At 39.4% G+C, this 16,028-nt stretch overlaps 1 protein-coding gene and 1 long non-coding RNA gene across 3 annotated transcripts in view; one reads left to right on the forward strand and one right to left on the reverse strand.

Moving 5' to 3' along the window:
• LOC139969603 (uncharacterized) lies at positions 1-14,269 on the forward strand. The gene is made up of 3 exons (XR_011793770.1): positions 1-1,494; positions 2,657-2,743; positions 6,398-14,269. It is a non-coding gene; the product is annotated as an uncharacterized lncRNA (long non-coding RNA).
• Positions 13,563-16,028, reverse strand: part of LOC139969601 (lysozyme-like) — a 23,816-nt gene continuing 21,350 nt past the window's right edge. For both annotated transcript variants that reach the window (XM_071974709.1, XM_071974708.1), the window contains 2 exons: positions 15,364-15,528; positions 13,563-15,019 (listed from right to left, as the gene is read on the reverse strand). In XM_071974709.1, coding sequence (XP_071830810.1) covers positions 14,820-15,019; positions 15,364-15,528 — 365 coding nt within the window. In that variant the 3' untranslated portion in view covers positions 13,563-14,819. The remainder of the gene's footprint in view (positions 15,020-15,363; positions 15,529-16,028) is intronic.

A 16,028-nucleotide genomic window follows, 5' to 3' on the forward strand; every position in this document is an offset into this window, starting at 1 on the left:
GCACTTGAGCAACGATCTCTGGGTGAACGGTCTCTGAGTGAACGACCATCTCTGAGTGGACAGCGCCTCACGTTAAACGGCAATTACTAAGTGAGCGGCTGCTTGCATTTGAGCGGCGATCTCTAAGTGAACGGTTTTTGGGTGAACGACCATTTCTAAGTGGACGGCGCCTCACGTTGACCCTTTCCGCGTTCCATACGCGAGTCTTTAATGCCTTTAAACAGCCGCAGTTTCGATAAGTTCTGTAAACAAAATAACTCAGTGTAAACAAGTCAACACCTTGAATTATGTTTGCAACAAATGTACGGAGAGAAAATGGTCGAAATTGAATTACATTATAAGGTCTTCAGACAATTTTTGAAAATTGCCGGGAAGCTAGAAAGTTCAAATATTAGAGTCGAAAAAGTCAAAAATACTGGTTCAACACCAACTTCTTAAAAGCTTGTTCTGTAGCTGAAATGCAAAAAAGAAAATGACATTTGTTCCATATTATGGGACAAACTAAAACGAATGACAGCGAATGACCGAATGACAATTGACTTTGTACAGGGTTAATTATCATTTGCGAATGACAGCGAATGACAGCGAATGACAGCGAATGACAACGAATGACAACGAAGGACAGTGTTGAGAAGAGATGGAATGATTAACGGAGTGGAGTAAATGCGGGTTATTGGTTTTCTGCGCAAAAATGATTTGAGGAAAATCGCATGTTACGTGGTTGCAGGGTTTGGTGTAATTTACGGATAGAAACCACAGGGAAAGTTTTTGTGTGAGAATGCGCTTGAGTGCTGTGCTTTTTACCTTTGTAGATTTATGTAGAAAGATAACTGAAGCCGTTTCAAGATTATAGTATTGTTAGTTTCTAACAATTAATTTCGGAAAAATGACGTTAAATTTACTTTTTAAAATCAGACTTTCAATTTCGCTTACTATAAGGTGCGTATTTATCTTGTCCGTACTTTACTAGATCTAGATACCCACGAAGTCTGAACTGTGATATCCAGTTGAAGCAAATGTCTGTGCTGTCATTACTGTCATTCGTTTTAGTCAACGCAATTTTTTAGTGTGTACAACATATTGTCATTCGTTATGTGTAACGCAATTGTCATTCGTTTTAGTAACATCCCATATTATAGTTGGACTGATAAGTATACTTAGTCTTAGAATAGCCTCCATTGTGCAATATATTGTGATACTTCCTATGAAAAACGCAACAAGCTATGTTTATTTTTATAAAATATTTCAGTGATATTTTTCGGACCTTTCCATATAACTTTTCAACCATTATATTTATAGTCAAATATCAGGAAACGTCATTGCCTTTAATTGGTTAAAAAAGTTTAGTAAGACAGTAGACGGCTAGGTAAGGCGAGGTTACATTTAGAATATTGCCCAGCCTTTATTCTGGGTACTGAAGGTTACAGTCAAAGCAGAGAGAAAATTTAAGGACAAAAACCTTCCAATATTGTCATGATATCAGCTCGAGCAAAGGTAAATCGCATAGAAATATTGAAAGTAAAATCTAAAACTTTAGGTAGTGCGGGATCGCCTTTGCTTCAGCCAAGTCCTGGCTCATATGACATCAATTCACAGTGGCTCACGACGTACCACTGCGCATTGGCATTTGTATGTAACGAAATCCGGTTGAAGCCTAAACCTACGTTCAATGCAAGTAGTGTACTGTATATTACCTACAGATTACTAGTTTCACGAAAATAATAGTATCTAAACAATTCACTCAAGTTATAGTTGGTAACGTTAACAAATTGAAAAAAAAAAACAGTTCATATTTCTTCGAATTGTCAGTTGTGAAGCTTGAATGAAACTTATCACTGTAGCAGCAATAAATTGCGTGACCGTAGACGAAATAATACGAGCAACTAGGCCTAGGTAATGTTGTTACTGGCCTATAGGCTGAACCCACTCAGACTACTGTAGTCTAGATCTACCTTAGTGGGCCTTACATATATTGTATATGTCAGGATAGCCTATCCTAAGTTATGCTTTAAATTCCTAATGTTAGTTAGGCCTACAGTAGCAATTACCAATTCCAAAGGCCCTAGTTATAGAAACTAGGCGTATTGATCAATCCCTTTTCAAAATTTCAGCAAATTTGGGAGAAATACCAAGTTTGTTGCCCTTGTGATGGAGCCCCCCAAAAGTATGATGCATTGTTGGATGGAAAACAACATAATAATTTGGGGTAATATATTTGACCTGAAGGAGGAAAACTTGTGATAGAGGGGTCCCTCCCAAATGGTACCAGACTGGAAGCTAAAAAGGGCCATTCTAATTGTAAGATCAGAACATTTTAATAACTGTTACTATTGGCAATATTTCCTTCTGCTGTTAAATTTGAGTAGCTAGCTAGATAATCACCATTACAGAAGCTTTACCAACTGGTGTAGGCCTTATTAGTTACTTACAACTTTCTTTGCAACTACATAAAAACATTGCAGATGTAACACAGATGTCTGGGGAAGTTCAGATGTATGGTAAGTAGGTAACCGTAATTGTTCTTTACTTACAAGAATGTTCATACCTGACATATATATAGATATCATACTCTCTCCTCCATTATACTCATTATCCAGTATTATTTTTTTGTATTTGAATATATGCCATATTTGCTGCTTTTCTTTTTCTAATACAGGAAGTTGCTTCTGGTCATAATATGAGTGGCCATCACCATCATCATAAACATCGGAGGGAGGAAACTACCTTCGACGGCAGTAACTATGTAAGTTATTCACGATCATTTTGCTACTGTAGAGATTAATTTGGCGTTCACATTTTGCAGGCGCGGATCCAGAGGGGGGTCCGGCCCCCCTGCTCTTGGCCCAAAAAAAAAGGAAAAAAAAAAAGAGAGAAAAAATAATTAAATTAAACGCCAATTTTAAACATGTAGGACGTCAGAAGGGCGGTTATCCTTACAAGTCAGCCAGGTGTGTCTTTTCCGTCAAATGAACTATAGTGTGCACGCGTGCTACACGTGCCAAAAATGCCTAAAATCTCAATTTTCAGACTGAAAAGTTTCAAAATTGAGGTGGTGTTCGAATTTTTTTGGGCGGTGAGGTGGCAGAGCGGTAGGCTGCATAGGAACTCGTACTGATGCAGATACATTTCGAGTGAGTTTTTGTAGGTGCTTTGCATGGCTAAATTGAAGGGGGTTCCCTGTTGTACTTAAATATCCAAGAATTTCACAATGGATAGAGGGAAACCCACTCCCCTTAGACCCTAGGATCACTGGAGGCCAAACCCCTCACCCTTCCAGAATCCTGGATCCGGCCCTGCATCAAACAGTGGTGACGGAACGGGAGGGGGATTGGGGGCTATAGTCAGGTGGCTTAGCAACAATTTTCAGGCTTAATGTTACTGGCCGGACAAAAGTACCAAATTTGGCATGGAGTTTCTTTTCGACCTATCTATTGATTTTATCCGTGGAACCCACTTGATCGGCTCTGATTTTCCAAGATGGCGGCCAAAATCCAAGATGGCCGCCAGAAAAAAAGGAAATGTCATATATCTGGCTGTATATATCTGAGATGAACAAATTTATTTAGGTCGTTCTTTTCGAACCTGTACTCCAGGGCTGCTGTTAGCGAGGATCTCCAGGAAGACTTGTTGTCTGGTATAGACAAGCCCCCCCCCCCCCCCCCTTCAGAGTAAAACGATAGCTTGGGTTCGCTGCACCGAATTAAGCCTTGGTGCGATTGGAGAGGATCATTTTTTGTTTCATTTGGGGAAAGTGCAAACCAAACCTTGTCAAAAGGACCGTTCTGTAAAAGACCCCCTTGAGCGGGTGGGCATGGTTTGGTCCACCTACCATCGTAACTGCGCTTTCTCCTTTTGATAGGTTTTTTTGTTGCATTTGAGAATCCCTCGTTTGCCTTTTTTGTTAGGTTCTGGTGTTGGTTTCTTTTTCGCCACCGCTGGCCCGGATCCTTTTCCAATAACCGGCCAAAGGCGACACGCCCTTCGGGGTGTTTACTCAGATTGGTGACTCACTTTGTAGAATCAAAGAGGAGGGTGGGCCAGATGTTCTGCTGAACGTGGCCACCTCTGTGTTATGTTCAATGCTCGCGCCTGTGTGCCCGTCGGCTTGCCAAACCGCCATCTCTCCAGATGTGTGACGGTCTGTGTGTTGTAAGTCACTAGATAGCCGTCTCCGGGACTTGGCGAGGAGGATTGCACATGGGGTCCTCATCACTAACCATTTTCGCCTAGTCAGGTGGCGATTAGGTTATGGGATTTGTCCCTGTGTGGGCTGTAAAACCATCGAAACTATGCAACACCTTTTGCTGGCGTGTCCCTTTGTCTGGTTGGTGTGGGAATGATGGTTTCACGCCTTCGTTATAGGTGTTATTGGTTGTTATTGTTATTGGTTGACCTCAGATGACTAGTGACCTAACTTAGCGTGTGTTGTTCGCAGAATTGACGTTGTGTTTATGAAGGGGGGGGGGGAGGCCTTGTCTATACCAGACAACAAGTCTTCCTAGAGATCCTCGCTAACAGCAGCCCTGGAGTACAGGTTCGAAAAGAACGACCTAAATACCTCAGATGCCTAGTGACCTGACTTAGCGTATGTTGTTCGCACAATTGACATTGTGTTTATGAAGGGTGCACAATCGTACAAACTCTCCCAATGAGTCGGTATTCACATCCGGTCAGTTTTCCCTCAAGTTACCCTATTATATAGTTGACTCAATGTAATCAGTCTTACATGACACTCGTAACTCCCATATAATAACGGGCTTTGCGACAGTGTCTATCCACGGTCGATCACACCTCAAAGTTCCCCAATAAGTCCTAAGTGGCTTCCTGAGCCAAAGTGACACAATTAGAATACCAGCCATAACATATAGTCATGGTGCTAGCCCGGTTTCATTTACACGTTTGAGGACGGACGGTTTGATGGTCCCGATCAGTAAAGGGCAGAGGGGGTCTGGGGAATGAATATATATATGAAATTTCCTTTTTTTCCAGGGGGCCATCTTGGATTCTGGCCGCCATCTTGGAAATGGATGGCCCAAGCAACATGCCATGACCATCATCTGTTTCAGTGAACCCCGGAAACACCTGAATTGACCACTCATTTGTTCATTTATGACATTTACAGCCATATATATGACATTTCCTTTTTTCTGGCGGCCATCTTGGATTTTGGCCGCCATCTTGGAAATGGGTGGCTCAAGCAACATGCCATGACCATCATCTGTTTCAGTGAACCCCGGAAACACCTGAATTGACCACTCATTTGTTCATTTCTGATTTTTACAGCCAGACATATGACATTTCCTTTTTTTCTGGCGGCCGTCTTGGATTTTGGCCGCCATCTTGGAAATGGGTAGCTCAAGCAGCATGCCATGACCATCATCTGTTTCAGTGACCCCGGAAACACCTGAATTGACCCCCATTTTTTTATCTCCGATTTTTACAGCCAGATATATGACATTTCCTTTTTTCTGGCGGCCATCTTGGATTTTGGCCGCCATCTTGGAAATGGGTGGCTCAAGCAACATGCCATGACCATCATCTGTTTCAGTGAACCCTGGAAACACCTGAAATGACCACTCATTTGTTCATTTCTGATTTTTACAGCCAGACATACGACATTTCCTTTTTTTCTGGCGGCCGTCTTGAATTTTGGCCGCCATCTTGAAAATCGGCACCGATAAAGTGTGTTCCACGGATAAAATCGATAGATAGGTAGAAAAGAAACTCCATGCCAAATTTGGTAGTTTTGTCCGGCCGGTAACGTTAAATTTGCTAAGCCACCTGACTACAAAGGCATTATGATTTTTGTATCATCTCAACGCATCTGATATGTATTACCATATTTCATAGATTGTTTTTTTCTCATCAATTGAGAAATTGCAGACATGAGATCCATATTTTCAGGCTAGGTACATGCAGCTTAGAATACTCGGGAAGTGCCGTTTCCGGCCATCTGGGGAGTTTGTAAAGCCAAAAATTTTATGGTACGCTCCGCGCCAACTGATGGTGGCACTCCGCTTAGATAGTCTTACATTCAGGCGCGACTGGACCAGTCGGACCCCCCCTGTCACAAATCCTGCATCCGCCCCTGCATGCTCATTAACCTGTCTGTATTATGTGTGTGTTATTTGTTCCTTCTGTTACTGTTACTTGTCATTTAGCCTTTGAAGAAGATCCTGTTAGGATCGAAACGTCAGTCCAACTTACTTTCACACATTTTCCTACACAGTGGATAAGCAGTTTGCTAACAGTTTTATTTTATTTTGAACTCAAGTATTGAAGAACGTTAGGCCAGCAGCAAGTGGTTTCGTCAAATAAAAGTACATAAGCAGCACATATTCGGTCACATGTTTGTAGAGAATTACACGACGAAACTATTTGCTTTTTATTCCTTCAGCAATTTCTCCAACAAAACCGGCAGCACGAGATCATACGGTCCATATGACTCCTACGAGCTGGTATAGCGTTTTCCCAGTAGTACTATATGCACTGTTCCATATAGCCAATCGAAAAATTGCGTACATTACAAGTGTTCGCATAGCACACAGTACAATTACACAGTATGCCTATAGGTTACGCAACACTGTGAGAGGCGGATTAGAATCTCGGAAACCTGATACCTCGCGGTACAGGTACCCAGATCCGTATGCTGTTTATAGCTAAGGATGAGAATGAAATGAATATGCTGCCGCTGTGAGAAGAGGGCAGCATTGTTTTTATCTCAATACATTACATGTATAGAGATATTGTAACAGTAAGTGGGACTCTCTCTTCTCTTAAAAATTTTTCAGCGTCTTCAAACAAAGTTCTTTTTCTCTGGAATTTCCAGAGCAAGAATATATCATATAGACCAACAAAAGTTACTATTTTTTATTCCAGTATTGTATCTCATTCTGTGACTTTTTCACCGATTTATGTCCAAATCGGGCCAAATTGGGCTGAAAACACACTTTGGCAGACCTGTTTTGCACACGCTCCAAAATTTATGTTTTATGAAAGAGAATAGAATAGAATAGAATTGTCTTTCAACAGTGGTATCGTCTAAGATAGGGTCCTATGTATTATATATTTTATTAACATTTTAAACTTTCATTTGTTGTTTACAGGTAGGTATTAATAAAAATTTTACTAGCTGTATATGACATTTTATTGCTTTTATTTGCTTTATTTGATGTTTAAATGATTTTTCTTTCTTAAAACAACACTGAGCTGTCGCCCCTACTTTTAGTAAAAAGGTCCGTTTTTGATGATTAAGCCCCGCCCCCAAGTCTGTTTTGTAGCAGATTGGCTAAGACTCATGACAGCTACATGTTATATACGAAAATGGCTACCCTCGCGACCAATTTTCTGTACTGTAGTTAGGTACGCGAGGTGTGTATTGCATGCTAATTACATATACACAGCCTGTACTGCTGAATTCTACTTAGTTTATATTAGGCCTTCGTTTTTGTAGCATCCATTTAAGGATAGTACTGGTGTTCAGGTAGCTTTTCAGAGCAAGGGCCATGATAAGTTTGTTTGATTGCCCATCATGTATTTTGTATAATTACGTATACACATTCTTGTATTTCTGAAGGCTACTTACTGTAGGCCTAGTGCATTTAAAAAATATATATATAGGCCTAGGCCCCCTAGGCCTATTAGGCTTTCAGTGATAGCCACATTAGCATTGTACTGGTGTTCAGACAGCTTTTCCTAGGAAGGACCAGGGTAAGTTTGTTTGATGGGTACGTATAAAACAGGAGCCGGCCATAGCATCACAACTTTTATAAGACTATAAAAATTGTATAAGGTTATGTTTTATTTATAAGGATATAAGATGTATAAGGTTATAAGAAGTATGTTTAGCATTCTTTTGAACCTGTAATGTTTGACATCAATTGTACAAAGAATTAAAATAAAATAACAAAATGGAGAGGAACTGAGGTGGCTATTAGGGGAGGAGGAGGCCACCCATCACTTGCATATAAAAACTTGTAATCTTCTTTTACATTATTTTTTCCAAGTCATAAATCCATGAAATCTTCATGTCAGAAAAATTGAGATGGAAAAACGTGGGTTGTTATATCTAGAAGTGGACACAGTTTTGATGGTAGTCACCACTACAGTCTACAGTAACATACAGTAGGTCAATAGGCCTACTGTAGCTCTCAAAGCAGGCATCAAGAATATGGTCGAGTTGTTCGCCTCTTCTAATTTGGCCGTTGTGATTGACGTCAAACTATATGACCAAAAAGTCCAACAGAGACTGACCCAAGATGAAGGATACCACATAAAAACAAGTTCTGAAATATTCTATGACATTACTAAACCTTGCAACGTCGTTCTTTCGACTAACAGGCAATGAGCGCTAAAGGCAAGACTAGCAGGATAAAGTGTAACCTGCAGAGACTATTAGTGGCAAAGTAGCAAAAATGCAAGTTATATATTTGTTGTACCATGATTGATATTGATAATTGTAGAGACAGAGCAAAGATTTGAAATTAGGAATCAAAATTAAAACTTCCAGTATTGAGATACTGCGTCATTGATGCTCTTGTTATTTTTTAATCGGGGAATGCGTTGAGACAAGATTAGCAATTTCCTAGCTGAGAGAGTGCCTTTAATTATCGAGGGGACGGACGGAGGAACCAGTGGACTGTTTGTTTATCAGATTGGTGCGTCGTTTAACCAGGACAGGCGTGACTTCGGCAGAGTTTTTCGGAGTTCACCCAGGAGGAAGCCATCCTTGGGATACAAATGTTGAGTCAAATGGGACCAGCGGGGAACGGATTTGCTCCTGACCAAGTCACGGGATACCAGCCTACGAGGGATACTCCCGAGTCCCGACATCGTTGTTGGTGACGCAAGGAGGTCAGCACAGTTACGAACGGAACCGAGAGCCAGCACGCGCCGCGTAAGATAAGTTAAGTAATCTTTTAATAATTTAACGACCGTATAATGTTGTAAAATCTGTCTGTGGGAGTCCAAATTTCTAGTACCAAGAATCCTTGTACAAATCAGTAGAGATTGTATCATTGTTAATACATCGTTTTGTTTTAACTTTCAGAAACCTCTCAGTAGTCTTTTGGTCCCTTGAGTTTATTTCCCTGAATCTATCTAATATTGTATTTTATAGGCTTTGAATTAAGGCAAAGGGAAAACCCGGGGTCGCAACAGAGGGGCGCTAGAGGGTGCCATTTTGTTTTATCCCACGGAAGTTGTGGCAAACATAGTGTATGTACACACATGAGACTACCCCCCCGGCACCTCCCGCCCCCCGCACCCCCTCGCGAACGAATTGTCTTAGCTATGATGAAAGAGTTTGCATAAAAGAATCGTGATGTATATACATATTGCGCAATGTTTAATGCGACAAGCTACCCAAAATGTTTCCATATGATGCTCCCTTTGACGTCTAAATTTTAATTATTTGCTGGGATGTCGCTTCAGTGACCACACCCCTTTTTGGTTCCTTGCTTTAGCAAAAGGAACCTATGTAGTCAGGTTGGCGTGTGTGTATGTGTGTGTGTGTGTGCGTCTGTGACACTTGCTTGGGTACGCTCTATCTCAATGAGGGAATGTTGGATTGAGGCCAAACTTGGACTATAGATCCGCCATATGGAGAACGTGTGCCCTATTGTTTTTGGTGCCCACAAAGGTCACCAAAGGTCAGTTATGGTCCAAAAACAGAAAATATTAAAACTGCAATAACTACCAGTGCCAATGTGCGACAAGGTTGATATTTTGGGAAAAGTTGTGAACTGGTTAGAGGAACATTTTCAAATTTAATGGTCATGTGATCCGAGGTCACCAAAGGTCAATTAATGATAAAAAACTAGTATTTTTGCGATAACTTGAGAACGAAATGTCCGTTAGGGTTGGGAGTTGCTTCAGTGTTTTCCAATTGTCGACCGGCATTTGGATGACCCTTGACCTCAATTTGACCTCTGGTGACCTTTACATGTTTTTGGGGAATTTTACAGTTTTGATGCTATTTTCAGATGTCAAAGGTACCTTCTGATCATAAATGTCAATAGGTTGACCCCCGTGTGAACTTTATGTGCGAAGTTATATGGGGTCAAAGTTTTTCGGTCGGAGTTAGGATGGTTGTACAGACTTGTCGTTTTGATTTTTGGAATCAGGAGATTAAACTCCATCTGAAAACAAGGTCAAAAGGTCAAAGGTCACATAAGAAAAAATGTGCTTATTTTGGGAGGAAACGAGCAAAAAGAAAATGTTTGGTTTTGATGCTAGATTTGGATATCAAAGGTACCTTCTGATCATAAATGTCAATTGGTTGACACCCGTGTGACCTTCGTGTGCGAAGTTATACGAGGTCAAAGTTAATTTTCAGACATTTAATGCAACAACTCCCAATTCCAAGGTGTGACATGGTTTATATTTTTGGACAAGTTGCAAATGATAGGGGAATATTTTCAAACTTAACGGTCATGTGATCCGAGGTCACCAAAGGTCAATTAATGTTAAAAAACTAGTATTTGGGGGTAGAAAATGGGCAAAGAATAAAATGTTTGAATTTGTATAGTTTGATGCTCTAATTTAGGTCTCATCAATCAAAAATGTCAATAAGTTGACCCATGGTGACCTTAGTATGTTAAGTTATATGAGGTCAAAGTTAATTTTCAGACATTTAGTGTAATAACTCCCAGTGCCAAGGTTTTACACAGTTGATATTTTGAGACAAGTTGCAAATGGTATAGGGGAATATTTTCAAACTTAACGGTCATGTGATCCGAGGTCACCAAAGGTCAATTAATGATAAAAAACTAGTATTTTTGCGATAACTTGAAACAAATTGTCCGTTAGGGTTGGGAGTTGCTTCAATGTAATCCAATTGTCGACCCGCATCTGGGTGACCCTTGACCTCAATTTGACCTCTGGTGACCTTTTTCGTGTTTTGTGGATTTTTACAGTTTCGATGCTATTTTCAGATGTTAAAGGTACCTTCTGATCATAAATGTCAATAGGTTGACCCCCGTGTGACCTTCGTGTGCAAAGCTATATGAGGTCAAACTTTATTTTCAGACATTTAATGCAATAACTCCCAGTTCCAGGGTGTGACAAGGTTGATATTTTTGGAGTAGTTGGAAATGGTATAGGCGAATATTTTCAAACTTAACAGTCATGTGATACAAGGTCACCAAAGGTCAATTAATGATAAAAACTAGTATTTTTGCGATAACTTGAGAACAAATTGTCCGTTAGGGTTGGGAGTTGCTTCAATGTAATCCAATTATCGACCCGCATCTGGGTGACCCTTGACCTCAATTTGACCTCTGGTGACCTTTTCGTGTTTTGTGGATTTTTACAGTTTCGATGCTATTTTCAGATGTAAAAGGTACCTTCTGATCATAAATGTCAATGGGTTGACCCCTGTGTGACCTTCGTGTGGGAAGTTATATTAGGTCAAAGTTAATTTTCAGACATTTAATGCAATAACTCCCAGTTCCAAGGTGTGACAAGGTTGATATTTTTGGAGTAGTTGCAAATATTTTCAAACTTAACGGTCATGTGATCCAAGGTCACCAAAGGTCAATTAATGATAAAAACTAGTATTTTTGCGATAACTTGAGAACAAATTGCCCGTTAGGGTTGGGAGTTGCTTCAATGTAATCCAATTGTCGACCCCCATCTGGGTGACCCTTGACCTCAATTTGACCTCTGGTGACCTTTTCGTGTTTTGTGGATTTTTACAGTTTCGATGCTATTTTCAAATGTTACAGGTACCTTCTGATCATAAATGTCAATGGCTTGACCCCCGTGTGACCTTCGTGTGCGAAGTTATGTGAGGTCAAAGTTAATTTGCACACATTTAATGCAATAACTCCCAGTGCCAAGGTGTGACAAGGTTGATATTTTTGGACAAGTTGCAAATGGTATAGGGGAATATTTTCAAACATAACGGTAATGTGATCCAACGTCACCAAAGGTCAGCTAATGTTAAAAAAAGTAGTATTTTGGGGGGAGAAAATGGGCAAAGAAAAAATGTGTGAATTTTTACAGTCATGCTCTATTTAGGTCTCACCGATCAAAAATGTCAATTGGTTGACCTCCGGGTGACCTTTGTGTGTGAAGTTATGTATACAATTCAAAGTTAATTTTTAGACATTTAATGCAATTAAATCTCAATGCCAAGGTGTGACATGGTTGATATTTTGGGACAAGTTGTGAATGGGGTGGTGGAACATTTTGAAACTTAAAGGTCATGTCATCTGAGGTCACCAATGTTGTCATATCTGTTGACACGCTTGTAGGTCTCTTATATTTCTTACATTTTCGACGCCATATTTAGATCTCAAAAATGCCTTTTGATCAAAAATCCGATCACATTTTGTGATCACAAAAGTGTTGGCTTATAGTGTTGGTTACTTTATGGGAACATGTAGGACCACAATTACTTGGACTATTTGAGCCCAATCTTGCTTGATAATATTATGTGTATTGTATATACCCCAAGCAAGGAACCACAGTGCCCTTGGACTCTTGTTTTACAAACTTCTCTGGGCCGCCTATAATGTATCGTCATGTTGGTATCTACCTTATCTTATATCAATATATATTTTTTCATCGACAAGATTATTTTTTTTAGAGCAATTAGGTCTATACCACGTTAACAGGTACGAAGTTCACAATGCCACTGTACTTAATATATATCTCGAAATGTAACATTTTTGGTTCCTTGCTTTTTGCAAAGCAAGGAACCTATGCATTCAACTTGGCGTGTGTGTGTGTATGTGTGTGTGTATGCGACGCTTGGCTTGTGTACACGATATCTCAATAAGGAAAAGATGTATCATGATCAAATTTGGTGGGTGGATAGCACATAGTAAGAGGAAGATCCCTATTGTTTTTGGTGCCCACAAAGGTCACCAAAGGTCAGTTATGGTCCAAAAACCCAAAATATTAAAACTGCAATAACTCCCGGTGCCAATGTGCCACAAGGTTGGTATTTTGGGAAAAGTTGTGAACTGATTAGAGGAACATTTTCAAATTTAACGGTAATGTGATCGAAGGTCAACAAAGGTCAATTAATGATAAAAAACTAGTATTTTTGCGATAACTTGAGAACGAAATGTCCGTTAGGGTTGGGAGTTGCTTCAGTGTAATCCAATTGTCGACCCGCATCTGGGTGACCCTTGAACTCAATTTGACCTCTGGTGACCTTTACGTGTTTTAGGGATTTTTACAGTTTTGATGCTATTTTCAGATGTCAAAGGTACCTTCTGATCATAAATGTCAATAGGTTGACCCCGTGTGACCTTTATGTGCGAAGTTATATGGGGTCAAAGTTTTTCGGTTGGAGTTGGTTTCTTGTTATCATAACCACAGTGGAACCACAGTGCCCTTGGGTTCTTGTTATCATAAAATTGTTTTCCATCCCATCTGTGGCATTATTCCATTAAAACTACGACTTTATATATCACAAATCGTTCGATGTTTTGCTTCGAATTAGGCTTAACACATCAGATTGAAGTACAAATTGTCTAATTAACCGGAATAAAACATAGCAACATAAGAAAATAGTGATAATAAAAATAAATTACAGAATACGAATAATATTCAATGCTAAATTATATTTTCGATAAGCTAAGGGTTGGATATTTTAATTAAAAAATGAAATATTCTTTTTTAGTTTTATAAAAGCAGCATTTTGCGTCCTTTTTCTATGGTTTTTCTCAACCTCACGGATTACACGATGCCATAACGACATACATAACTAGCTTATCTATTCAAATCTTACTTCAAAAGGTGGCATAAATGTCGAAAATATACAACCTTCAAGTTTGCTTTCTCGAAGATATTTTCCGTTGGGATCCAAATAAACCTCGCCCATAATATGAATATTTAAAAGCTACGAACGTCATCGGTCAATACGTAATACAACACCATGCTTGATTTGTGTAGATTGTCTATGGCAGTTGTCACCCAAGCCAAAAAGGTGTGAGCTTATATTTGTTCTTAACGTGTAGCATATCATGCATTTATATGCCAGGGTGTTATAACACACTAACACGTGTTATGTTTTGGGAGCATGCGAGAGCTAGATATGTTAAAGATACAATACAGTAAATCGTAGTGGTATTATATTTTTATTTATTTATTTATTTATTTTGATTTTTGATTTTTTTTATATAATATAAAATATTTTTATATTTTATATATTTTATATTTTTATATTATTACATTTTTTTTTAACACTGGCCGCAATAAAATGTGCCTCTAGCATAACACGTGTTATCATGTTATAAGACGAATGCATGTAAATGCGTAATATATTCAAGTCGAAAACACTATTATAAGCAACTGTACAATTCGGTTCGGGTGCAGTTGTACCATGGAGGTAAAACAGACTGTTTTACGTCCATAGTTGTACCAGGGAGCTGTTAGAGTTCAGCTCGCTGGTTGTACCAAGTTACCAACTCGACGTTTTGAATCTATTTTCAGCAACGGCTCATAACTAAACCTGCATCTCTGATTGGTTGAATTCAAACTAGTGGGTTGAGGGAACTATGCGATTAATGTAATTTGTCGGTGGACACTTTTCTCATTATCTGCAAATATCCTTAATTACTCGCCAATTAATGCTTTTGGTAGGGAAAATCATCTTAGTTTTGTGATTGATGATATATGTAAAAAACTCGATGGACTTGTCAAAAAAGTTGAAAACGGCGACAAAAAGCAAAATGCTGCTTTAAGAAAATGTATTAATTTGGAGTGATTTTCTTATGCTTTATAACTGGGGATTTGTAACCTTAACGTTAAGTTTTTTTTTTTATTTCTTTTAAGCTCATCGATAATGGATAATGTCTCCAAATCTATCTCAGACAAGCGGAGACCCTGTTCCAATAGCCAATGGTCGACGAGTAGCGGTACCCGTTTGGTCCCCCGTTGTGAATACGGGCAAAGTCTTCGCAAGTAGGAGTGTGCCGAAGCCTAGAGTATGTTGCGTAGCGGGTCATGTATGCTTGTACTGTCCTCTCAGCGCACGCCTTATTCGTGGTACAAGATACCCAGCCTGGAGAAGTTCACAAAAGCAAAATATTTCTTAGGCTATGTTGACACTTTAGTAAATGTGTAAAAGCGAGTTTTGTTTAATTCTCAAATTCCTATAACAGATTAAACTTTGTAAGTTTGGATAATCCCTTTTTGTATCACCAGTTGGGCCAATGTCGGTCCTCCAGGACAATTATGTCACCTTGTCCCCTTTTATGCACTCTTCATTTTCCTTAAACTACGGTATATAATGTAATAATAAGAAAACAATATTATTTATCCTATTTTGACTCGTGCCCGGTGCTTTGTCTCCTATACCCCTCTTCCTCCCCTTTTCGCTTCTCATCGGGCCTATACTCTACTCACCTGAACCCAAGTTGCTACTCCTCGTCAGAGCATCAGTGTAGTAGGGCTGTTTGATTTGGAAAGGACCACAAGAGTAGGAACCACGATCCACATTGCATCCAATGTTTGAGTTGCAATTACTTTCAACCGCACAGATGCAGGCCATGCAATCGCTCGGTACTGGACCTGTGTCACAATGTGAGACAGTATTTTGTTAAGTAACTGATATAGGGCCCGTGTGCATGGTGCGATAGGTGAAACCGCCTAACAAACATGACTAACATTAAAAAATATATATGCAATTATATATTACCCTTAACTATATATATCAGGGGTCTTTTGGTCAATGAAACGGCGTCATACGACGTTGAATGAAAATACGTTGTGGCTAAAACATTTAGGTAGTTGAATGAAGTTACGTTCTTGATAATTGTTGTGAACTGCAATATCGAAAACATTTCAAGCCTATAGTTAACAGAACTAGGATTAGTTCAGGTGTCGTACATGTTTATCTTATATGAAAGAAGACAATGAAAGAAACACAATGATGAAAAAACGGTTGAAATATCTTATTCCGCTATGGGAATATTCAAGTTTAAATTTCTATCTGATTGTGTAGAAACTGCTGAAATCAGACTAGTTGTGATCAGGGACGTCTCTAGAGGGGGGTGTTGTGTTGGGGGGTG

Source organism: Apostichopus japonicus, chromosome 7, assembly GCF_037975245.1.
Source record: "Apostichopus japonicus isolate 1M-3 chromosome 7, ASM3797524v1, whole genome shotgun sequence".
Lineage (NCBI taxonomy): Eukaryota > Metazoa > Echinodermata > Holothuroidea > Aspidochirotida > Stichopodidae > Apostichopus > Apostichopus japonicus.